Below are 24612 nucleotides of genomic sequence, written 5' to 3' on the forward strand. Positions count from 1 at the left end.
GGGTGCCAAGTTCACAAGACTGGCTTTACTTAACTAGAACATAAAATAATTCTTATGCATTCCAATTATGTCCTTAGTGTTACACATCTAAGCAAGCAATCATACATCTTACCTTTTTTGTCTTTCTGTTTGGCTACCATGTAGCATGGTTCTTTTCTATAATCTTGTTTTACCTTTGTGCCAAGCCAGCCGTCAATATTCATTCCATTGCTTGCACTTTCAGGCCATTGTCGTATTTGAAGAGCAAGAACCAGATCCACCGATATATTCTCAGGTTCATTAAAAATAGTCAGAGTAATTGCAGGGCTTGAAGGGTCTTTCCTCTCTAAGGAGGCTGGATTACCTGTTGTGAAGACAGACCTGTTTGTACTTGTGAAGTGCTATCTGGTAGTCTCATAAATAAACCTATCACAATCTTCATATTTACCTAAAGAGTCACCTACTTGTGAATTTGAGACTGTAGATCATTCATGCAGACGTGAATTTTTTTATCTCAAAATCATCAGTCTAAAATGGAATTGCAGACGAACAACTAAACATAGGCCCTCTGGCACACCAGGCAGATTACAGATTTATTTTTTTCAATGTTGTTTCTCCTCTGTTCATTCAAAGCAGAATTCACAAATTTCTTCCATGGCGTATGGTTCCAGGGGGATTGCATACTGACTCTTGGCTTTGCCTAAGGAAAGGGGAGGCATAGGGTTCCCAGACCCCTTCAAATATTACCAAGCAGCAGGGGCGATCCAGAGTCTAATCTCCGGAGGGGCAATGCGGGCAATATGTAGGGGCAATGACTGGTGTCAGCGCTTCAATCATCACGGCACCATGGTTAATATGGTGTCGGGATAATTGAAGCGCATTATTTCTATTATTACAGGGTGGTTGCAGCCAGGTGGAGGAGAGGACAGGGTGGTTGCTAGGCATGTGCAATTTTTTAAGTTACGAATACGTTTTCCGTAATTTTTCGTTATTTTAGTTGATTCGTTAACATACGAATGAACGAACGGTTTAGCGCAATTAATAACGAATAACGATATTTTCAAAATGACGAATATGAAAAACAACGAAGATACGAAAGATGAAAGCAACGAAAACATAGAAACAACGAAAATACCGAACCCAAAAAAAATAATTACGAAAAACAAAATGACCGAAAATGCAAACTTACTAATATTCGAAGACCGAAAAGAAAACAACCGAAATGCCGAACAAAGAATAAAAAACAAAAATCAAAACTAACGAAAAATAAATTACGAATCTTTGGAAAACAGAAATGAAAACAACGAAAATACGAAATAATGTAAATTAGCTTTCGTTAGTACTGAAATATTTCTGGACATTGACCAATAGCCACTGAGCGCTGTCCCTTTCCTTTGAAGAGGTTTGTTCCTTCCCCCAATGAGCTTCTTTCTCATTACCTCCTGGCTCCTTGTGTCTTTTTCTGTGTTAGACTGCAGTGCATCTAATTTCTAGATTTGTATTTGTAATATCTGACATATTTTAGTTTTCTTCTACGTCAGACTTCATTCTAGACAGGGTGTGTGTGCTAACTAAGACAGTCAAGTCAATCACAGTAAAGTACGAATTACAAAATTGCAACGAGTAGTGTGTCGAATAAACGTAAAATGTATTCTAACAGAATTACGAATGCAATAAAATCTACAAAAGTACATTTTTACAATCAAAGGAAATTAGACACGAAAATACGAATAATCATAAAGCAACGAAAATATATTTCTTACGAAAATACGAATGCGGCATGATGGAAAATATAATGTAAATACGAATAGCAAAACAACGAGAATTAAACTAACGTAAAAACGAAGGAACGAATAAAATCATTTTAAAAATACGAACGCGGCAGAATACAAAATATAACGAAAATACGAATCTTGATTCAACGAAAAATAAACTAACACATAAAAACGGAAACTGAAAAAAGAGTGTTACGAAAATACTAAAGAGTACGAATACGATAACTAACGTCTTACGAAATTACGACTTGTTACGAATCACGATAAACGAACAGAAACTAAACAGAAATAAACGAAAATTTTTGCTGTGCACATGTCTAGTGGTTTTAGCCAGGTGGATGGGAGGACAGGGTGCATGCAGCCAGGTGGATGGGAGGACAGGGTGGATGCAGCCAGGTGGAGGGGAGGACAGGGTGGATGCAGCCACGTGGAGGGGAGGACAGGGTGATTGCAGCCAGGTGGAGGGGAGGACAGGGTGGTTGCAGCCAGGTGGAGGGGAGGACAGGGTGGTTGTAGCCAGGTGGAGGGGAGGACAGGGTGGTTGTAGCCAGGTGGAGGGGAGGACAGGGTGGTTGTAGCCAGGTGGAGGGGAGGACAGGGTGGTTGTAGCCAGGTGGAGGGGAGGACAGGGTGGATGCAGCCAGGTGGAGGGGAGGACAGGGTGGTTGCAGCCAGGTGGATGGGAGGACAGGGTGGTTGCAGCCAGGTGGATGGGAGGACAGGGTGGATGCAGCCACTTGGAGGGGAGGACAGGGTTGTTGCAGCCAGGTGGAGGGGAGGACAGGGTGGATGCAGCCAGGTGGAGGGGAGGACAGGGTGGTTGCAGCCAGGTGGAGGGGAGGACAGGGTGGTTGCAGCCAGGTGGATGGGAGGACAGGGTGGTTGCAGCCAGGTGGATGGGAGGACAGGGTGGATGCAGCCACTTGGAGGGGAGGACAGGGTTGTTGCAGCCAGGTGGAGGGGAGGACAGGGTGGATGCAGCCAGGTGGAGGGGAGGACAGGGTGGTTGCAGCCAGGTGGAGGGGATTGCATACTGACTCTTGGCTTTGCCTAAGGAAAGGGGAGGCATAGGGTTCCCAGACCCCTTCAAATATTACCAAGCAGCAGGGGCGATCCAGAGTCTAATCTCGGGAGGGGCACTGCGGGCAATTTGTAGGGGCAATGGCTGGTGTCAGCGCTTCAATCATCACGGCACCATGGTTAATATGGTGTCAGGATAATTGGAACGCATTATTTCTATTATTACAGGGTGGTTGCAGCCAGGTGGAGGAGAGGACAGGGTGGTTGCAGCCAGGTGGAGGGGAGGACAGGGTGGTTGCAGCCAGGTGGAGGGGAGGACAGGGCGGTTGTAGCCAGGTGGAGGGGAGGACAGGGCGGTTGTAGCCAGGTGGAGGGGAGGACAGGGTGGTTGTAGCCAGGTGGAGGGGAGGACAGGGTGGTTGCATTTTGAGGTCTTCAGTCCTCTCAGGGAATCATCCTGGGGCCTGCTGGTATCCGGGACTACATGCCCCATAATCCTCTAGGTTGAAGTTTACCAGCCATTTGCTCTGAATTTAGTCAATAGGAGCGGGCATTGCCAGATGAATGCTCGGCTCAAGGAGGAGAAGTAGGGGTGGAAATCCCTCCGCAGCTGCAGCTCTACCTGTGTCCCTTCACAGAGCCTGTCCGCAACGGCTGATGATGGTCAGCATCAGCACAGCCTGCTCGCTATTTTCTCAGGGGGGAGGGCAATTGCCCCTGTCCCCCCCCCCCCCCGACCTGCCCTGCCAAGCAGTCTATATGGCTAGAGTCCTTGACTGGATTAAGATGGGTAGATTTGGAGCAAGAAATGGCCTCGCTACCACTACATACTTTACCATGGAAATACTCTACACTCCCACCCAGTAAAGCTCCACCCACTAATAGGTAATACTCTTAAGGTTAAGCTGTATCCTCCTCTGCAGGACCAACAGGAATGACGCTGGTTATCAGCTTTGCTGGTTTCCCTACTGTGTCTGTCAACCCACTATTTCAGTCTTTCCCAGCTACTAACCAATTATCAGTATCAATGTATGGTTTACAGTGTTGTGGAAATAGTTTTCTGTAAATTCAATCAATGATCATGTCACTCCTCCACTGAACTTCTGGTAGGCCTTTCCTGTCCAACACTATCTTTCTGCCATCAAACCCCAGACTGTCAAAATGAAGCTGTGTTCTGCTGTTGAGAATCGGTGTACTGATGTTTTGCCCCTGGAGCATGCACTCTTGATCTCCTATTAACCTTTTTTCTTGCCTGGGTGAAGGGTATGCACTGCCTTTTCTTAGTATATGGGAGAATGTTCTAGGGCTCACTCTTACAAATAAAGGGCTCATGTTGTTTTTTTTGTTTGTTTTTGCATAAGTTGTACATCTCAAGCAGATTCCTGGAAGCTGGATGTAAGCGTCTGACCAGATGGTAGAGGGTGCCCTCTCACATAAAATGTTCCCCACCACTCCATATCTATATTAGAGGGGTCAGTGGTAACGTGGAACCTTCACATTTTTGGGGACTGCTTGTTAATACATCTGCTTTGGGAAAATATTCAAGATATAATGGCTAAACTGCCCAACCTTCAAATACAGAACTGACCTGAGGCATTTCTGTTGCACCTTACCCCAATACAGTGGAACCTCTGATTGCGAGTAACGTGGTTAACAAGCGTTTCGCAATACGAGCACTGTATTTTAAAACAAACGTGACACTGTGAGTGTTGTCTTGCAAAACGAGCACTATTCAGGCCAAACCGGTGTGCAGTACCGCTTTTGGCCTGAGGTGGAGGGGCGACTGAGTAGACCTGAATGTCGCCGATCACAGTGATTAGCACCGTTCGTAAATTCACAGAAAGGCCCGAGGACAGCATGGCTGACCTCGGCAAATCTCAGGTAGGAAGTCTTTCTGAGGTTTGCCGAAGTGTCCTCGGGCCTTTTTGGCCATTTCTGAGGCTCTCCGGCGCCCCCCTCCGCCTCTGTCCGCATGCGGTATTGCACCCCATTGAAGTCAATGCGGAACAAATTATTTTAGTTTCCATTGACTTCAATAGTGAAACGCGCTTTGATATGCGAGTACTTTGGATTACGAGTATACTCCTGGAATGGATTATGCTCGTAATCCAAGGTTCCACTGTACCTAAGAGCCACTATAAAAAGGAAAGAGGAGCAGCATCAGAAAACATGGTTTATTGAAATGCTTTTCAATTTTCCCAGAAACACCACTTTTATTTTTCTCCATAATATCTATGTCCCTTAATTAATTTTGCTGTTTTAATAACTTTTATCCTTCACATGTAATACAATTCTGAGACAACACTTAAAGGGGTTGTAAACAATTTTTTTTAATTAAAAATAAATAAATAACAAACATGTTATACTTTACTCCATTGTGCAGATCATTTTGCACAGTGTGGCCCCGATCCACGTCTTCTGGGGTCCCTCGGCAGCTGTCTCTGGTCCTCCCCGCAAGAACTACACACATTCATGCGAGAGAGCTCGCATTGTGTGTAGTCCTTGTGGGCAAGCTCCCGTGATACAGCGAGCGGCCATATAAAAAAACAATTTGTTTTCTCAGTTAAGGTCGATACGTATTCTTCTACATATTTTTCGTAAAAAAAATCGCAGTAAGCGTTTATTGATTGGTTTGCGCAAAAGTTATAGCATCTACAAAATAGGGCATAGTTTTATGGCATTTTTATTAATATTTTTTTTTACTAGTAATGGCAGCGATCAGCGATTTTTATTGGTACTGCGACCTTATGGCGGACACTTCGGACACTTTTTTGGGACCATTGGCATTTTTATAGTGATCAGTGCTATAAAAATGCATTGATTACTGTAAAAAATTCACTGGCAGGGAAGGGGTTAACACTAGGGGGTGAGGAAGGGGTTAATTATGTTCCCTAGGTGTGTTCTAACTGAAGGGGGGTGGGACTGACTTGGGGAAATGACAGATCGCTGTTCATACATTGTATGAACAGCGAACAGTAATTTCTCCCCCTGACAGGACCGGGAGCTGTGTGTTTAAGAGGTAGAACCAGCAAGCAATCACATTTGTTGGATTAATACATTATGTAACAGTACTAGGTGCACGTTGTTGAGACGAATGTGTTGCCTGTTTGTCTCAAATTCAATTATTTTTTTACCAAATTTAACCACTTCCCGCCCGGTCCATAGGGGATTTACGTCCGGGAAGTGGTTCTGAAATCCTGACTGGACGTCCTGCAGGATTTCATGCCGCGCGTTCCCGTTGGGGCGCGCAGCGATCAGTGATGCGGGGTGTCAGTCTGACACCCTGCATCTCCGATCTCGGTAAAGAGCCTCCGGCGGAGGCTCTTTACCATGTGATCAGCCGTGTCCAATCACGGCTGATCACGATGTAAACAGGAAGAGCCGTTGATGGCTCTTCCTCACTCGCGTCTGACAGACGCGAGTAGAGGAGAGCCGATCGGCGGCTCTCCTGACAGGGGGGGGTTCACGCTGATTCTTTATCAGCGCAGCCCCCCCTCGGATCGCCACCCTGGACCACCAGGGAAAGGCAAACAAAAAAAAAAGGGGGCAAAAAAAAAAGTCATTGGGGAGAAAAAAAAAGAGCATTAAAAAATAAAAAAGATGCCAATCGGTGCCCACAAATGGGCGCTGACTGGCAACATGGATAAATCAGTGCTGCCCCACAGTGTTCATCAGTGCCCATCCATGCCCAGTGCCCACCTATCAGTGCCCATCTGTGCCACCCATAAGTATCCATCAGTGCCACCCATAAGTGCCGCCCATGAGTGCCCATCTGTGCCGCCCATGAGTGCCCATCAGTGCCGCCCATCAGTGCCGCCTATGTGTGCCCATCAGTGCCGCCTATGTGTGCCCATCAGTGCCACATACCAGCGCTGCCAATCAGTGCCACCTCATCTGTGCCCATCAGTACTACATCATCAATGTATATCAGTGCCCGTAATTGAAAGAGAAAACTTATTTACAAAAAAAAATTCTGAAAAAAATAAAAACGTAATTTAAAAAAAAAAAAATCAGTCTTTTTTTAGTTGTTGCGCAAAAAAAAAATCGCAGAGGTGATTAAATACCACCCAAAGAAAGCTCTATTTGTGGGAAAAAAAGGACACCAATCAGATAATCAGATAATCCAAATTTCACTCTGTCGTGCTCCCCTTATGGTGTTGTACTCACCAGATTGTAGCAATTACCAGCATTATATAAATCCGACCAATACGACCAGTCTCAGTAGATCTCCTCAGGTGTATGTTGGTGATGTTCATAGGATATATACGTGCAGCACAGCAGACATGCAGGGAAGCAAAGGAGACTGCATATGTCGTGTAGCCACGCCGGTTAACTTGAGGGGTGTACTCACTTTTGTGAGATACTGTGTGTGTGAGTTTGTGTATATATACATCTATATATATATATATATATATATAATCAGTGTTTCTCAACTCCAGTCCTCAAGGCGCCCCAACAGGTCATGTTTTCAGGCTTTCCATTATTTTGCACAGGTGATTAGATCAGTTTCAATGCCTTAGTAATTACCACAGCCATTTCATCTGAGGGAAATTCTTAAAACATAACCTGTTGGGGCGCCTTGAGGACTGGAGTTGAAACACTGATATATATATATATATATATACTCGAGTATAAGCCAAGTTTTTCAGCACTTTTTTTTGTGCTGAAAATGCACCCCTCGGCTGATACTCGAGTTTGTGCCCATTGCATACCTGATCAGCCCGTGTCATGCTCCCAGTCGACCAGTGTAAAAAAGCCGCGCCTCCTCCTCCTTTCCCAGCAGTGAAAAGCCGTGCCTCCTCCTTCTTTCCCAGCTGTCTGAGCAGATCAGCCTGTGTCATTGCTCAGACGGCGGCGCTCCAGTGTAAAAAAGCCCCACCTCCTCCTCGTCCTGGTCCATGATAGGGAAACACTTAGTTTCCCAGCAGTGAGATTAGCCCGTGTGATTCCGCCTATCACGGACATCCTCGTCCCACGGACGAGGATGAGAGAACATACGTGATAGGTGGAAAAATTAACACTGACTCACTGCTGGGAAACTGAGTGTTCCCCTATCACGGACCTGGAGGAGGAGGCGGTGCTTATTTACACTGGAGCACCGCCATCTGAGCAATAACACGGCTGATCAGGTATGCAAAAGCTGGATAAACCATTAGGGTATAATAAAAAGCCTCTCAACTGCAAGAAAATGTGCAGTTCTCTTCGTGATCATAACCACAAGCAGGTGCCTTGAAAAATAATGTATCACCATAGATAAAAATCACATTAAGTCACCAAGGACACTGCAACTTCCCATCACAACAGACAGTTTAATTACACTATAGACAGAGCTTTACAGTATAATATGTGCATCTTATATCTGTATCGTATAATATGGAGACCAGAGCTTTGCTTCCAGTGCGATATGGTTATCTTATAATATGGAGGAAAGAAGTGAGGCTGCAGATGGGCATAGTGAGGCTGCATATGGGCACAGTGAGGATGCAGATGGGCATTGTTGACCCTCTTTTCCACTTACAGTAGCTGCTGCATTCTCACCCTAGGCTTATACTCGAGTCAATAAGTTTTCAATACGTTTTCCCAATTTTTTGTGGTAAAATTAGGTGCCTTGGCTTATATTCGGGTCGCCTTATACGGTAAATATCCATTATATATATATATATATATATATATAATGTGTGTGTGTGTGTGTGTGTGTGTGTGTTTGTGTGTATATTCTACACTAATTAGAAAGGGTAATCGCTTTGACAGTCCCCAGTGTCCCATATATAAAAAGTCAAAAGAAGATGCCACCCTTCTCACCTTTCTGCTGCAATTTATTTTTGCATATACAGCATCAGAGCAACGTTCTGAATCGGCGTATCTACCTCATTTGCATATTCAACGCGGAAATATACGGAAGCGGCCAGCGTAAATATGCACCCAAGATATGACGGCGTAGGAGACTTACGTCAGTCGTATCTTGGTCGAATTCAAGCGCAACTGATTTTAGGAATCAGTCGCATAGATACGACGGCGCTCATTCGGACATACGACGGCGTATCTTGAGATACGCCGTCGTATGTCCTTTCTGAATCCGGGCCATAAACTGGAATGAGATATTCTGTCTAATCTATCTGGCTTTTAATAATCATGTTTTATACACAGGCATAGATGTACAGGAATTTTTTCATACCTGACTGTTTAAGGACATTTTTGACCAGAGTTCTGAATTCATCCAAGATATGTTTGGCCAGTATATTTCCTTCACCATCAATGTATGGAGTCATGGCTGATGGTTTCCGCTTTTTAAATGCTAGCGTGTAGAAAGCACCACCCTCATCAATACTTGTCAACTCAATTGTGTGGTAACTCTCAAATGAAATGTTCAGCATGATGTCAAATTCATTTGGGTTTGATATCTGGAGAAAAGGGAGAATTTATTTTATGTTCAATGTATTTTTCTTATAGCTTTAAACCTCACTTCCACATAACCCAACAACCCTCCGGATAAGTGCTTAGTTCCATCTAGAGAACAGAAAAGCAATTTCACTCACCTGGTACTCCACTCCTCCGGAAATGCAAAAATATAGAGGAAAACTTGGACAGCCGCACTCCAAAAAACGTTCCTTTTATTAAAACTGGTCACAAAAAATATATGCCACAGCAAAAATTAGAACAGAAGCTGACACGTTTCACATCGTTACACAGTGCTTAATCATAGCTTTTTTTGTGCATATAAAAGTAAAGTGTTACTGCGCTGATCTAATTTATCCAGAGAATTCAATCTCTGGAGGTGTGAACTGGTTTAGTGCACTATCAACCATATGTGACAAATATAATATCAAGAACTGAATATACTCAGTATAGATAAACTTATGCGGATCAATTAGTCTAAATACAAACAATCTATAAAAAATATATATATTATGCAAGTGTTACAATTAACTCAATGCTTTAAACGTGACCCCAAAAAGATTTTTTGGTTGGTTTGTCAGCCTACACATCTATATGCCATAGTACTCCTGTGTAGGGAAAAAAATGGCTGCTGATGCTACTCCAAGCTGACCAATAGTGAAAACAATCATGAAATAAAGTGAAATCAAATCAAAACAGTGTCAACCGTTAAAAGCCGCTGACCAGCATTTAATTGGCGTCTTAGAAGGTGTGAGAGAGAGAGACTTGTAAAGCGCAACACATGCGAACTGAATCGCCTCTGGGCGCTGTATCCATTTCATGGGTAAGGAACCCCTTGACCTCAGAAGAGATGGGTTTTAATCTTTCTCCTGAAGGCCAAGTGGTCCGACTCCAGTCGGATGGTGGTTGGTAGTGCATTCCACAGGCGAGGTCCCTGGACTGCAAATCTTCGATCTCCTTTGGACTTGTATCTGGCCTTGGGTATCTGGAGGAGGTTTTGATTGGTGGATCGCAGAATGCGATTGGGGTTATGGGCTTTTATTTTTTCGCATAGATATTGGGGGGCGTTGCCTTGAATACACTTATGTATTAGACAGAGTGCCTTGAAAGTGATTCTGTCTTTTACTGGCAACCAATTAAGGGATCTCAGTGAAGGTGAGATTGATTCCCATGTTTTTTTCCCAGTCACTAGTCGAGCGGCCGTATTTTGAACGACTTGCAGACGAGTGATTTGGTATTTGGGGAGTCCTAGATAGAGGGCATTTGCGTAGTCGAGTCTGGAATTGATGATTGTTCCCACCACGACTGCAATATCCTCTTTCGGGATAAAGGGCATGAGTCTGCGTAGTAGGCGCAGCAGATGGTGGGATCTACTGACCCTATTTGTGCATCCATTGTCATGTAGGTATCGAAAATGACTCCGAGACTTTTGACTTTGGTGCTAGGGGTGATAGTTTTACCCAGAATGGGTGGGGGAGTCCATGTTGACGCGGGGTGATTTTTCCGGTTAGCGTGAAACAGGAGAAGTTCTGTTTTCGAACCATTGAGTTTAAGATAACTGTTTGTCATCCAGTTATCTATTAGAGTGAGGCATTTCTCTAGTCCAAGAGAATGATCCTTTTTGTTGCAGATGCGGAAATACAGTTGTGTGTCGTCTGCATAGGAGTGGTAAAGTAACTTCTGGTTACTGATGATTTCAAAGAGAGGGCGAAGATAGATATTAAACAATACGGGCGATAAGGGAGATCCCTGAGGGACTCCGCATTAAACCGTACGTTTTTCAGAAGTGAAAGACCCCAGTTTCACTATTTGTGATCGGTTTTCCAAGAAGGAGGAGAACCAGGGTAAAACACATTCAGCGACTCCGGCTACTTCAGCTAGCCTAGCCAGTAGTAGTCCGTGGTCTACAGTGTCAAAAGCCACGCTTAGGTCCAGCAGTATCAGGAGACAAGATTCTCCTTCGTCTGCGGCCTCTAGAGCGTCATCCCATATTTTAAGCAGCGACGTTTCTGTTCCGTGACCCGGACGTAAGCCTGATTGAAACGGATCGAGTAATTTATGGGTGTCTAAATGCAGTTGCAGCTGTTGTACAACTACTTTCTCCATTACCTTGGAGAAGACATTTAGAGCTGTTATGGGCCTCCGGTTGTTTGGGTCTTTGGGGTCGAGGGTAGTTTTTTTTTTAATTGGTTTTATTGTACCTTGTTTTAGCAAGGTGGGCACCATGCCCTCCTTGAATGATTGGTTAATGAGCTGCGTGATAGCTGGTGCCAGTATATCGATGGAAATGGGTTTTAGAGTGAACTTTGGTGGTTGCGACGGATTTATGTGGGTATTAGGTTTGTGATTTGGGGGGGAGTTGGTGACGGTTCCATTTTGCTGAACACTTTAACGGATTTTTTCAATTTTGTTAATGAAATAATCCGATAATTCGTTGCAAAATTCTTGTGAATCAGAATTGGGGGCCTCTAAACAAGCTGGATTCATGGTCTGAGTGACCAGCTTGAAGAGTTCTCGGGGGCGGTTAAGGGCATTTGCGATGATGTTGGAGAAATGATTTTTTTTGGCCGTGAAGATTTCTTTGTGATATTTCTTTGTTATTATCTTGTAAATGGTGTGGTTTTTATCTGAAGAGCACCTTTTCCACGCAGCTTCTGCTCTTCTACGCTCTTGCTTTAGCAACGTCAGCTGGTCATTAAACCAGCTGGAGTTGTTTTTCCGGATGCAAGTTTTGCGTTTTGGTGCTACTAAGTCAGCTGACTGTAGTAGCGCCTTGTTGATGGCGTCAAGTGTTTCTGTGGCTGTTTGTTTTTGTTGGGTGGTTTTTATTTTGTTCCCTAGTGTTGTTTTGAAGAGTTCCGAGTGGAGCTTCTTCTGAGATCTAGTCCAGTGAGTTGTCACCGGTTTTGTCGTTTTTTTTGGGCTGGCATTTTTGGTGATTGTGAATTTGATGGCATGGTGATCGGTCCATGGTTGCGGCTCATTTCCCAGGACGTCAATTTCCAAATCTTGTTTGAAAATGAGATTGAGCGTATGGCCTGAGGCATGAGTGGGGCCTTGTATTAGTTGCTGCAGACCTAATCCTTCCAGATGGTCGATGCAGGTGTTGGCTACAGGGTCCAGTGAGGGTTTCCATGAATGGAAGCGAGTTTTGAAGGACTGGTTTGGTGATCGAGAGGTGAGTCTTGTGGATCACCGCCAGGCCCCCCCCTCTTTGCCCCACTCTGTTTTGCATTTGAATGCGATAATTTGCTGGCACCAATTCTGCTAGAATGGTGTTGCAGTCGGCTGTCAGCCAGCTCTCTGTGATGAAGAGGCAGTCTAGATCGTGTTGAAGGATGAAATCATAGATTTCTTGTTGGTGTTTTACTGCCGATCTTGTGTTGACCAAAGCGCATATTATGCGCTTGGGCTGGGGTACCTGCGCATAGTTTTTGACTGTTGATCGTCGATTGATTCTCAACAGTCGCTCATTCCTTAGAGCTTTTTTGGTGACAACTGGGAGTATAGAGGCAAATGGTTGTAGTTCCTGGATGGTTTCTGCAGAGTATTTTAGGTAACCCATGGTCGCAGGGAAGTAATGTTGATTGGGGGGGTCTTATATGGTGATGGGTGGAAGACTGTCCAAGTGAGCCGTCACTCGTTGAGTCTTCTCTCCCCGATTGGTCCAGAGGAAGGCGAAAAACCCCAGGCGTGCTGTGCCAATCTGCAGCGATCGGGGGAAAAAATTCCTTCCTGACCCCTTAACAGTGATCGGTGCAACCCTGGATCAATTGGCGGGGGGGGTGGGAGTCCTGTTTTTTTGTGCTGTGTATGCAGCAGCCGAGAGCTGGGAGGACCCTGCCTGGCTGCACTATCCCTGGGGAGAGCCGACTCGTTTGAGAGCGTCCTGCTCTCACTATCCCTGGGGTGAGCAGACTAAGATGAGGGCACCTGCTGCACCGCTGAATCTATATATCAAGAGTTCCAACTTTATTAGCTGCAAGCTTGTTCTGGATCAGTGATTGAAAAAAATAATGAAGACCTGGTTTTTAACTCAGGCACTTTTAATCAAAGAATGCACTTCTGGTCAGAGAGTCCACATGTGAAGCCACCATCAACTGGGAGCCAGCCATACCCCGCTACTCTCCACATGTATTTCTACAAGGAATCCTGGCGTGCTTCTCCCTCCGTGTGTGTGTCCAGACAGCCTCTACACGTTTCGCTATTGCGTCATCAGGCCCATTGGAATCTATTGTGTAAAAGCAAGACTGTCTGTCATTGGACTATTTTCAGTGCAGCTGGCACATTGCACATTTTTTTATTTATTTTTTTGTTTGGGTTTTTCTGATTTGTTTTGATTTTATTTCACTTTATTTTATGATTGTTTTCACTATTGGTCAGCTTAGAGTAGCATCAGCAGCCATTTTTTTCCCTACACAGGAGTACTATGGCATATAGATGTGTAGGCTGAAAAACCAACCAAAAAATCTTTTTGGGGTCATGTTTAAAGCATTGAGTTTATTGTAACACTTGCATAATATATATATTTTTTATAGATTGTTTGTATTTAGACTAATTGATCCGCATAAGTTTATCTATACTGAGTATTGGGTATATTCAGTTCTTGATATAATATATGTCACATATGGTTGATAGTGCACTAAACCAGTTTACAGTTCACACCTCCAGAGATTGAATTCTCTGGATAAATTAGATCAGCGCAGTAACACTTTTCTTTTATATGCACATTTAACCCTTTTTAGGGTCTACACAGTACTGCAGCAGATCACGTTTTTTTTCATTTCTTTTGCGCCGGTGACACTTACTATAATAGCTTTTTTTGTGACCAGTTTTAATAAAAGGAACGTTTTTTGGAGTGCGGCTGTCCAAGTTTTCCTCTATATTTTTTCATTATCATTGCATTGCCGGCACCCATGGTTTGTATCCAGTCAGAGGGCTCTTTGTTTCATCTGAGCGGTTACTCTTTCCTCTATCCTACTCCTCTGGTACATAGGGGTTCCCAATGCTCCCACTGTGGACTGTTCCTCAGCATCCTTACATCCAATGCAGTGCTACAAGGGATGCCCAGGAACAGTGAGAGCTGTTCTAATGACCAGCATTAGAACAGCTCTCACTGAAGGGATGAGGATGAAGCCATGACTTTGCAGGAACAAATAAAGAACTGAAATACTGCAGGATTAAAGGCTGTCTAAAGCATTGTTTGTAAAAGGTTGCTCGAGGTATCAGGAGGGCAGGGGGTGGGAAGGAAATGTTGGCTGAAGTTCAGTTTTAAATTAGAGCAGTTTAAAAAAAAAATAAGTTGTCAATTTTTTGAAATAATGGTGTGTGTGTGTAGATGTACTGTATATATTAACTTGCTTGCAAGATGACACACTTCACGTTTGTACAGTATACTTTTTGCTGCAGTTACTAAGGTCTGTTAAAGGGTAACTCCACTTTAGTGGGGGGAAAAATGGCAAATTAAAAAATAATAATATAGCGTATACAATTGCAATACAAGTCATATTGTAATTGGATGATATTAAAAATGACTCCTTTTTCAATCTGCAGTGCTGCAATTTTCAGCAATACAATGCAATATGGCTTCCTGGAGGAGTTCTGTACACAGAACGCCCCCATAAACATAGTTTTCTGCTTGTGTAATTGGCTTGTGGATTTTCCCAGAAGTCTGCACCAAGATGCAAGTTGGATTTCAGTCATCCCCTGCAACACAAATTCAATTTTTGGTGAGATACTCCCAATGGGAAATCACAAAGGGATGCAGACCCGGCAATTTTCCTTGTTAGAGCCCTGCAAGTGCAGCAGCTGATTGATAATTATGAACCCACTCCCATACACTTTCATTCTGCACATGGACACAAACAATCTGTGATTTACTTCAGAATAGCAAAAGGTAGGAATCTGCAACAAAGTTTGTTAAAATCCTTGCAATGTATATAGATCACCCAGAGGGGAATGTTTTTTTTTTCTCAACAAGTGTGGAGTTACTCTTTAAACATGCACTAGGCACACACAAATATTTATGCAGAATGATGAAAATTACAAGAAGCATTCATAGCTGCTATAATGTATGTGTGTTTTTATTTTATGAATATATTGCAACGAAGATAGAAAAATTATACCTGCAACTAGCAGTTTACATAGAAGTCACATAAATATACACTAGTAAAGGCTCATGCTCATTGTTTTTGAATTGTGGGAGGAAACCAAGGGAATGCTGAACAGAGAACTGTGAAATATATGCCTCTATCCAAATGATCTGTACCTGTTAGAACTAGTCAGGACCTCATTGCAGCAATGCTATGGTATTCACCTCTAGGACTCCAAGCCAGCTATTAGAAAATTATGCAAATTTAATGTTATTTTTATAAGTTTTCTGCTTCAGGGGTTACGGTGATTTCTTTCTAAATCTCTCACTAGTGCGAAGAAAATATTTTGCATTGTGAAATATTTATTATAAAAACCAAAGTATATTTATTACCTTTAAGCCTTCGTAGTAACTCCCTGTTGACATTTTTTTCATGCTCTTAAATAGAGGGTGGCTTTTAGTAGACTCGATCATTAACTCTATGATCTTGTTAACTTTCTCTGCTGCTTTGGAGATGTCACCCATCTTCATTCTCAAACTTTCCACTGCATTTTTCAAGTGCTTGGAAAGGTTGGAGTTTGGCAAACTGTCTCTTCTGCTTGCTTGGCTTATAATCTCATCTCTATCTCTGGCAGAGTTATACGTGTCTTCATTCTCATTTATTTTGCTATCTCTTCTTTTGGGGACATTTTTTTCCATGCAGTGGTCTATCCTAGTTTTTGCATCCAGATCATGTAGTTCTGTTGTTTTTGATCTTCTCCCCTGATTAAAGTTAGTCTCCTTTGGCGCCTTTGGATGGAAATGACCATTGTCCAATTGATCCAGAGATATTCCAGGATCATTTTGTTCCACTGATTTTGTTCTTCTGCAGCTTTTAGAGGTAGTCTCCTTTGCTTTCATACTCACACTTGGTTTGGTTTCATTTTGTCCACTTGCTGTATGTTGGAGTATCTCCTCCTTTTTATTCTTTGCACTGCATTTAACAAGGAATTCACTCGTAGTTTTTACATGGATATCTGTGCCACTGACCGTAGATGCTGAGTTATTCTTCTTACCGGGTTGTTGAGTCTTTTGTTTTGCTTTCCCATTACCATCAGAGTGACCAGAAATAGAATGTTGAAACTCTGAGCATGTAGATAATTTAGATTCCTGCATCTCTCTTGAATGTCTGTCTTTGCCTGAATCAGTTGAATTGCCACCTCGTTTCTTTGGGCGAGTTGCCATTTTTTGCTGTGCGTCGTGTTTTATGCCTTGTTTCAGGTCTCACGTCTTCCTGACAAATACACTACGAAATTAAGTGCTTCCTCTTTTATATTAATTTTCTTGTAAAGATCACTCCCACCCCAGAGGCATAGGAAAGAGAGAAACGAAACTGAAAATGTGACCTATTGTCTGCATCACGGAAAAAAACTGCCTTAGAAATGTATTAATTCTACTTTGGCAGTTCCTAATCTGAAATTATTATTGAAAGAAAGTGTACAAGCAACAAAGACATGTCTCTAACTACTAAAAATGTACACCAGAAGCCATATATACCAAGCTCCTTGTTTCATTTCTCACAAACATGACATCTCCTGAGTTATAGGAAAGTGAGAAACGAAACTGAATATGTGACCTGTTAACTGCCTTACATTCCATCTTTTGTTCAGGCTGGGGATGTGGGGCAGGATTGATCATCCTGATAGTTCTGGTTGTGGAGGAGTTAAAGGACCCAAAATGCAGCTATGATATTGCAAGTTCTTTTGGGAGTTTTGTTTGGGTTCCTGGATTTGGACTGTCTGGAATGGAGTAGGAGGGAAAGACATGCTATCCTTCTCTCCATTCCAGGTATTGGGCAGGCACTCTGCTGCACCTGGCCAGTGGCGTCTCCAGCTTTCATATTTAGGGGGGGGGCACATGGGGGGGGCAGGGACAAAAGTAGGGGGCCAACTATAAAATGCAATTATATATATATATATATATATATATATATATATATATATATCTCCTGGGGCCCTTTACTACGTTCCCACAACGGGCCCTTTCACATGTTCTGCAGTGAGCTCCCTTCCTACTATACTGGGGCCCCCTAGGGTGGCAGAAAAGAAGAGATATATGTCACCAGCACACCAATAAAATATAAGGGTCCAAAGCAGTGGGAGAACTATCAGGGTTGCAAAGGTTGTCTTGCCACCAGGGCCCTGGTGTTTTGCCACTGTGGGGTTCCCCAGCTGTCCTGTCCCTGCTATTGACAGCGCTGGTCTGGCATCTGTCTCCTTGGCAGCGGAGGACCTAGTGCTGGTGACATTATGGGTGCATGCAGGGGAAGGCTGGCACTATTAGTTATAGAAAGCTGAGCCCCCAGCTGGTCACCTAGCAGCAGTAATACTGTATAAAAAAGGAATGGTACTACTGCGCTACCATATATAAAACCAAAAAAACGTGGAAAAAAACAGCAAAAAATATCAAATAACAAAAGCTGCGTATCTAATAGGTGAACAAAACCAAATTAATATGAAATGAGTAAATGATAGCACTAGTGTTAACTAGTGCTGAGTGAGTACAGTGTAAATATTAATAATATAAATCATACATAGTGAGTATAAATAGCAACACTTATGAAAAAATACTATTAAGTCCAATGAAATGTTGGAATGAGTTCCTTATGGGTTAACACCCATATGCAGCCCTATAGCCCCATGACTAAGTCACGTGCCTAGTGACGGAACGCGTGGGGGAGGAGCCTATGTTTGACGGGACTTCGATCCTAGTGAGGAGACCAACATACTGAGCGGCAATCTATCTCAGAGCCTGTGTCAATCGGCGGTTTTGTGAGTTCATTACCGTCGGTGTAGTCTTTTGTCCATTGTCCTCTGTTTTACAGTATTGTGCTATGAGGCTTGTCCTCTTTCTTTTTTCTTCCCTTATATTGAGGTTTTCTGCTTGGATCTTTTAATGGGAAAGGTCATTGTCTGTCTAATGAGAAGCTCTTGAGGAGGAAACGACAGCTGTTCACCATAGGGCTGCATATGGGTGTTAACCCATAAGGAACTCATTCCAACATTTCATTGGACTTAATAGTATTTTTTCATAAGTGTTGCTATTTATACTCACTATGTATGATTTATATTATTAATATTTACACTGTACTCACTCAGTAATACTGTATAACCTTCTCTGTTGACATGCTGATCAGGATGTGATGCTCCCAGTCAGATCTAATAAACACAGTATTTATTAGCATCAAGAGTACAACATATATATATATATATATATATATATATATATATATATATATATATATATATATTCAACCGTATGTTCAGCAGCCATGTGGGCTCTATGCCTGTAAAGTGTGGGCTTTGAGCAATAAAATCGCTGATATTTAACACTAGGATTTGACTAGGAGCATCACCTGGATTGCATCCCAATCAGCTAGTCAGAGAAGGCTCCACTGCTGCTAAGCAACCTGCAGGGAGCTCAACTTTCTACAACCAATAGAGATGAGCTCGGGTGTGTTTGAAATCCCACATGCCCAATCCTGCCAGGAAGCTGACACTCCACAGTGCTAATCACAGCCAGTGAGACATTTCCTGATCTGTGCAGAGCTGTGGACCGGGAAATGTCTCACTGCCTGTGATTAGCGCTGCGCAGTGTCAGCTTCCTGGCAGGCTCTGGCATGTGGAATTTTAAACATGCCCAGCCCATCTCTAACAACAAATTGTGCTGGCCCTCCTTTACATCAGCCCCATAAAGTAACCAGCACTGGGTTCCAATGTGCTGCCGCCGCTGCCATGGAGACAGAGACCAGCACTGTGAATAGCCGGGACAGGGCAGCAACTCTGGTTGTTCCAGCACTGGTCCACACTGGGAGGATTCCCCCATCCACCTATAATGTGTAGATGGGTGAATTGGATCATTTCTTTTTTTTTTCATTCAACCTAATAATTGAATGAAAAAAGGTGATCAATGTATGGGCTGCCTAAGAGCTGAGACCAGTCATAGACTGTTTAAATCTCAGCTGGTTCAGCAGGAACTGGCTGAGATTTGAACCATTAATGAGCAGATTCTCTTATGATTATCACTAGTGGTTGCTATAGCCACAAGTGATAATCACTGTTTGTCGGGAGAATACAATTGCTGGGCAGGAGGAATATTCCCCTGTCAGCACTGTCTGTGTTGATGGGGGAATCATGCAAGTTTCTTCCTGCAATCTGTGGATGCAGGAAAGAAATTTGCACCGTATATTACCTGCCTAACTGAAAGTGAAAGTAAATTGTGAATGTCTTGAAATAAAGAGAAAGAGAGGGGGAGGGAGACAGATGGGGGAGAGAAGGGATGGAGATAATGCAATTCAGTAATTACAGTGTACTACAGTCTGCAGTGCACACACTTAAACACGGTCCAGGCTAGAATCTCAGGCATCATTCACACACAGCCAGGAATGCTGCTGATTTCATATTTCCCGCCCACACAACCCCTCTCTTCAGATACAGCACACCGGGATAGTGTGGGCAGGACTGAAAGGAGGAGGAGCTGTATTCCTCCCTGCTCTTTTGTGAGGAGAGTGGGGGGGTAGCTGGACTCGCTGGGCTGTGAAAGAGTGTCATAGACTGACACTCGGCTCAGCTTGCAGTCACCCCTCTTTGAATATACAGGCTGGTTCTCCTATCCTAAGGACGGGAGAAATCAGTCTGTTTTTTCAGTAACTGAGATGAAGGCTTAGGCCCCCCTCCCCCCCCCCCCCCACAGTACTTGTGGAGTCCTTCCTGCAACTCGCTCTTCTCCGTGCCAATGAGGATGCAGGGGAAGGAGCAGATTGGGCGGCTTTGGTTGTGTGAGCACTCACATTATGCAGTGTCAGCGAGCAGAGGGAGGGGGAGGAATCCCCCGCAGAGCTGACTGGGGATGCTCTCCCTCTCAGGAAAGACTGTTACTCCAGCGGCGGCCCGAGCAAAATGCAAAAAAAATATATATATTTTTTGGGGGGGGGGGCACATGGTGGGGCACAGCATAATGTTGGGGGGGTCAGGGCCCCCTCTGCACCCCCTAGGGACGCCATTGCACCTGGCTAATACAACTCAGTGATCATATAACCTTGGGGTCAATGTAAGGAGTCTCTAAAGCTGGGGTCCATGCCTTTCCCATTCAGGCTGTTGTAAGGTGCTTGGTGAAAGGATGCTATTGTTTGGAATCACCCTTTGATTGAGCAGCTATTAAAGTGGTAATAAACCTTAGTCATGAAATATGAACAAAGCACATCCCTCTTTAGTGTGTCTCAATGAAGAGCACTATGTGTCATTTCTGCCGTTCTCTCTTTCTGCTATCAGTATTAATCATTTCTCACAAGTTTTCCTGACACCAAGAGAAAAATGGTGACTGGAGGGACCTCCAGCTGATTGACAGCCTTAGCTCTGTTCTTGTGAGCTGCGTGAAGGGGGGTGTCTCTTCTTTCTCATCAGCTCTCGGAGATCTTCTCAATGAACTCTACAGAGTGTCATTTAAACTCTCCCTTTTTTATGAACTCTTGGAGAAGCTTTATTAATTCTGGACTTTAAACGGATGTAGAAAATAGAAGACTGCAGATAAACAGGTACAATCTATGTAGGAGGATTTGTTTAATCTCTGTGTATCACCTGAAGCCAGTTACTTCACTGGGTATATGTAAGGCCCCGTACACACGAGGGGATCTCCGCTGGAAACGGTCCGCCGGACCGTTTCCAGCGGAGATTCCTCCTCCGGATTTGGATCCGATGGCTTGTACTCACCATCGGATCAAAATCCGCGCGGAATTCATGTGCGATGATGATGCGGCGACGCTGGAAGGTAAGTACTTCCACGCATGCGTCGAATCATTACGACGCATGCGAGGGAGGGGAGCTGACGGATTGATCCGGTGAGTCTGTACAGACCACCGGATCAATCCGCTGGACTCGATTCAAGCGGATATATTTCTTAGCATGCTAAGAAATTTATATCCGCTTGAAATCGATCTGCCCGCGAAATCTACGCGGATAAATATCCGCTAGGCCGTACAGACGACCGGATTTGTCCGCTGGAACTGATCTGCGGATAGATCCGGTCGTGTGTACGGGGCCTAAGGGTTTACATCCACTTTAATCATTATGAGTGCTTGTGACTGTTAGAATATTATACCAAATTCATAATTTGGCACTTATAGATGTTATATTATATTCAGGGCCGCCATCAGGGGCTGGAGAGAGGAGAGAAAACACTTTCACTTTCAATTCGTGGCAGGAGAAAGAGGTGAGTGAGATGATAATGTCGTTTTCGGTAGCCCCCCTTCATTCTCAATTCGTGGCAGCAACACCCCCCCCCCACCCCCCCGGTGCTCTGCCCATGCCTGAAGCTGTGTGAGGGGCCCAAAATTTCAGATAGCTGCCCTGATTATATTCAAGGCAAGCTTGCAAAATATATCTGGTATCTTGGTATAGAATGTCATGGGAAGACAAAAAGAAACAGGTATCTATGTAGTTAGACTAGGAATTAAACATATTTGTTTAACCACTTGCGGACCGCCCACCGTCGTTATACATCGGCTCTTTGAAGTGGACTATCGTTGTTATGGCAGCAGCTAGCTACCATGACCCCAGTATCAACTTCTTCCGCTGGCCATCCGGTTTAAGATAAATGTGGTCTCAGTGGCGAGATCGGTGGCGGAAGAGGGCCCCTCCCACCGGCAGCGGCAAAGGGAATCGGAGCTGAGTGAGGAAAAGATGGCCTCCAACCGGCTCCATACCATTGCAGGGCGGATGCGACATCAAAACATCACTTCCGCCCATAGCTCTTAAAGGGACATTTAAAAAAATATATATTGCATATTAGTGTAAATATGAGATCTGAGGTCTTTTTGACCCCAGATGTCATAATTAAGAGGTCCGGTCATTCTTTTTCTCTATTAGAAGGGATCTTTACATTGCTTGTTATAGGAACAAAGGTGACACATTTTTTTATTTTATTTTTTTAAAGAACAGTGTAAAAACAAAAAGTAAAATAGGGAGTGGCCTGGAGCGGCATTCAGTAGGACTCTGGTGAGCTGAGCTCCACCAGCTCATAATCCTTAACGACTCGCCCTGCACGCCCGGTGCCCTCAGGAAACTGCTGCCAAATTGGACAAATACTGCCAAACAGACCATGACCCTCTGTAGCAAGATGGCAACGCCACGCTGGGGGAGGGAACAGATGCAGGGGCTGACACAGCAAGGGTGCTTGATGCTATTACTGCCTGCCAGGAAGTCATAACGTCCTACCAAACCACCCTGACTGCCAAGATTGAGGAAGTAAATGTGGATATCTCTCTGGTAAGGCAGGACTTCCAGAAACTGAGGGACAGGGTCAAGGTAACAAACTCGGCTGAGCACTGTGGAGGACTCCCCCCCCCCCCCCCCCCCTACAGAATACTACAGAAGACATGCAACTGCAAGTAAATCAATTGCTACAGAAGCAGGACAAAATGAAGAACTGGCTTAGAAGGAGTAATCTGAGATTTATCAGTCTGCCAGAGTGAGCAGACCCCCCTCATTCTTGGAGCAACTTCTGTGCACCACATATGGTAAGGAGGTTTTTCCCCCCATGTTTGTTGTGGAATGGGCCCACCGCATGTCTGGGAGCCCACCCCTGGTCGGGGCCCCACCGTGCACTTTCATTTCAAAATGTCTTAATTGTAGAGACCGTGACACTATATTGCGCTTGAGCAGAGAGAAGGGAAATATTCCCTATGGCAACAAGATGATCACGGTGTGCCCGAATTTTTCCGCTGAGGTCCAGCGCAGTCGCAAACGTTTCACAGAAGCCAAAAGACGCCTCCGTATCACACACATCAAATATGCCATGCTTTTCCCTGCCCAAGGCCGATATCAGGGGGTACAGGCATTACACCTGTAAAGGGGCCCAAATGTTCTCATTCGCGGCTGAGAGGAGAAAAAACACTTTCATTTCGGCAGTTCCCTCCTGCTCTAATGTCGCGGATGGAGAGAGGAGAGCAGAGGAGAGTAAACAGGTTGTGGCTGGAGAGAGGAGAGAGGAGAAAAACACTTATTTCCGGGGGAGCACCCCCCGCCCCCCCCCCCCCGGTTCTTTGGTCGAGAGAGGAGATTATAGAATTTGGGGGATCGGGCCCAGGTCTAAAGCTGTGTAAGGCTGCCCTGTTCATGCACTTGTTTGATGATCCAGATGCAGCCTGGCTTGAACACAGGAAAACCCACAGCTAAGTGACCTTATTGCTAGGGTTGCCACCTTTTCATCAAGCCGAACACGAAAGCCCCTTTCACACTGGCTTTCTGATCAGGCCTGTCAGTTTTTCAGGCGGACCTGATCGGAGCCTTCATTCACCTCTATGGAGCGGCAGATAATATCGGTGACATGTTCGCTAACACCTGCCGCTATGTGATCCTATTCTGTCTGTGAAATCCAGACGGATGGTGACCCTATTTTCCACCTGTCTGGCGGATCGGATGAAAATGGAGAACAGAGCTCTGACATGTCCATCTCTGCACAGTGAGCGGGGACAGACCTGTCACCTGCCTGCTCAGTGGAGATCAGAAGATCGATTCCCCGTTAAGCAAAATGGAGTCTACTGGCAGGATCTCCCGTGTGAAAGAGCCCACTAGTATATGGCACTGTACCATCACTTAAAGCGGAGATTCCACATAAAAAAAAAAAAATTTTTAAAAGCCAGCTGCTACAAATACTGTAGCTGCTGACTTTTAATAAATGGAGTCTATTCCCAGAAGTGGGTACAAATACCTGTATGATACAGGTATCTGCACCCCCTCCCCCCGAGAGGTGCCAAATGTGACACCGGAGGGGGGGAGGGTTCCGAAAAGCGGAGGTTCACTTTTTGTGTGGACCTCCGCTTTAACTCAACCCATTTAACTGAATGGGGCTTTGCAGCAACTGTGTGCAATACACAATGGCTACAGCACAGTGGCATTGGATTTTAGGGGTTAAAAAGAGGTGGTGAGGAAAAAATCATAATGCTTCTTCACCACCTGTTAAATACTTCTAAGAAATAATCCCATGCGGATTACTCTTCAGAGTGCTCTGCGACTTTGTTTACACTTGTGGTTGGGGGACAGTAAAACAGAGATTGAGCTGTGTTTTTACTGCTACTCAACTGTTCCTCAAAGACAAAGACAGCAGAGGGGGGGTGTGCACAGGCAGCAGTCAAAATTCTTCACAGCGTGGCAAAAATTGAGCTGTAATGCCGGCTGAATGCGGCCCACCCAAGTGAATTTCCTGCATCCCTGTGCAATGCATTCAGTTGCAGGGTGCTGCTGTAGGGTTTAAACAAGTGGTGACTGCCTGTCAAAATCCCTCTGAAGAGCAATCCAAACATGGAGTGCTCTTCAG

General features: G+C 44.3%; 1 protein-coding gene across 1 annotated transcript in view; it reads right to left on the reverse strand.

Annotated features, from left to right (window-relative positions):
* The window catches only part of LOC120937033 (cyclic GMP-AMP synthase-like), a 37713-nt gene extending 21153 nt beyond the window's left edge, over positions 1-16560 (reverse strand). The window contains exons 1-3 of the mRNA XM_040349954.1: positions 15655-16560; positions 8950-9175; positions 113-343 (exon numbers count right to left, since the gene is read on the reverse strand). Coding sequence (XP_040205888.1) covers positions 113-343; positions 8950-9175; positions 15655-16485 — 1288 coding nt within the window. The 5' untranslated portion in view covers positions 16486-16560. The remainder of the gene's footprint in view (positions 1-112; positions 344-8949; positions 9176-15654) is intronic.
* Between the last annotated feature and the right edge of the window lie 8052 nt (positions 16561-24612).

The sequence above is a fragment of the Rana temporaria genome, chromosome 4 (assembly GCF_905171775.1).
Source record: "Rana temporaria chromosome 4, aRanTem1.1, whole genome shotgun sequence".
Classification (NCBI taxonomy): domain Eukaryota; kingdom Metazoa; phylum Chordata; class Amphibia; order Anura; family Ranidae; genus Rana; species Rana temporaria.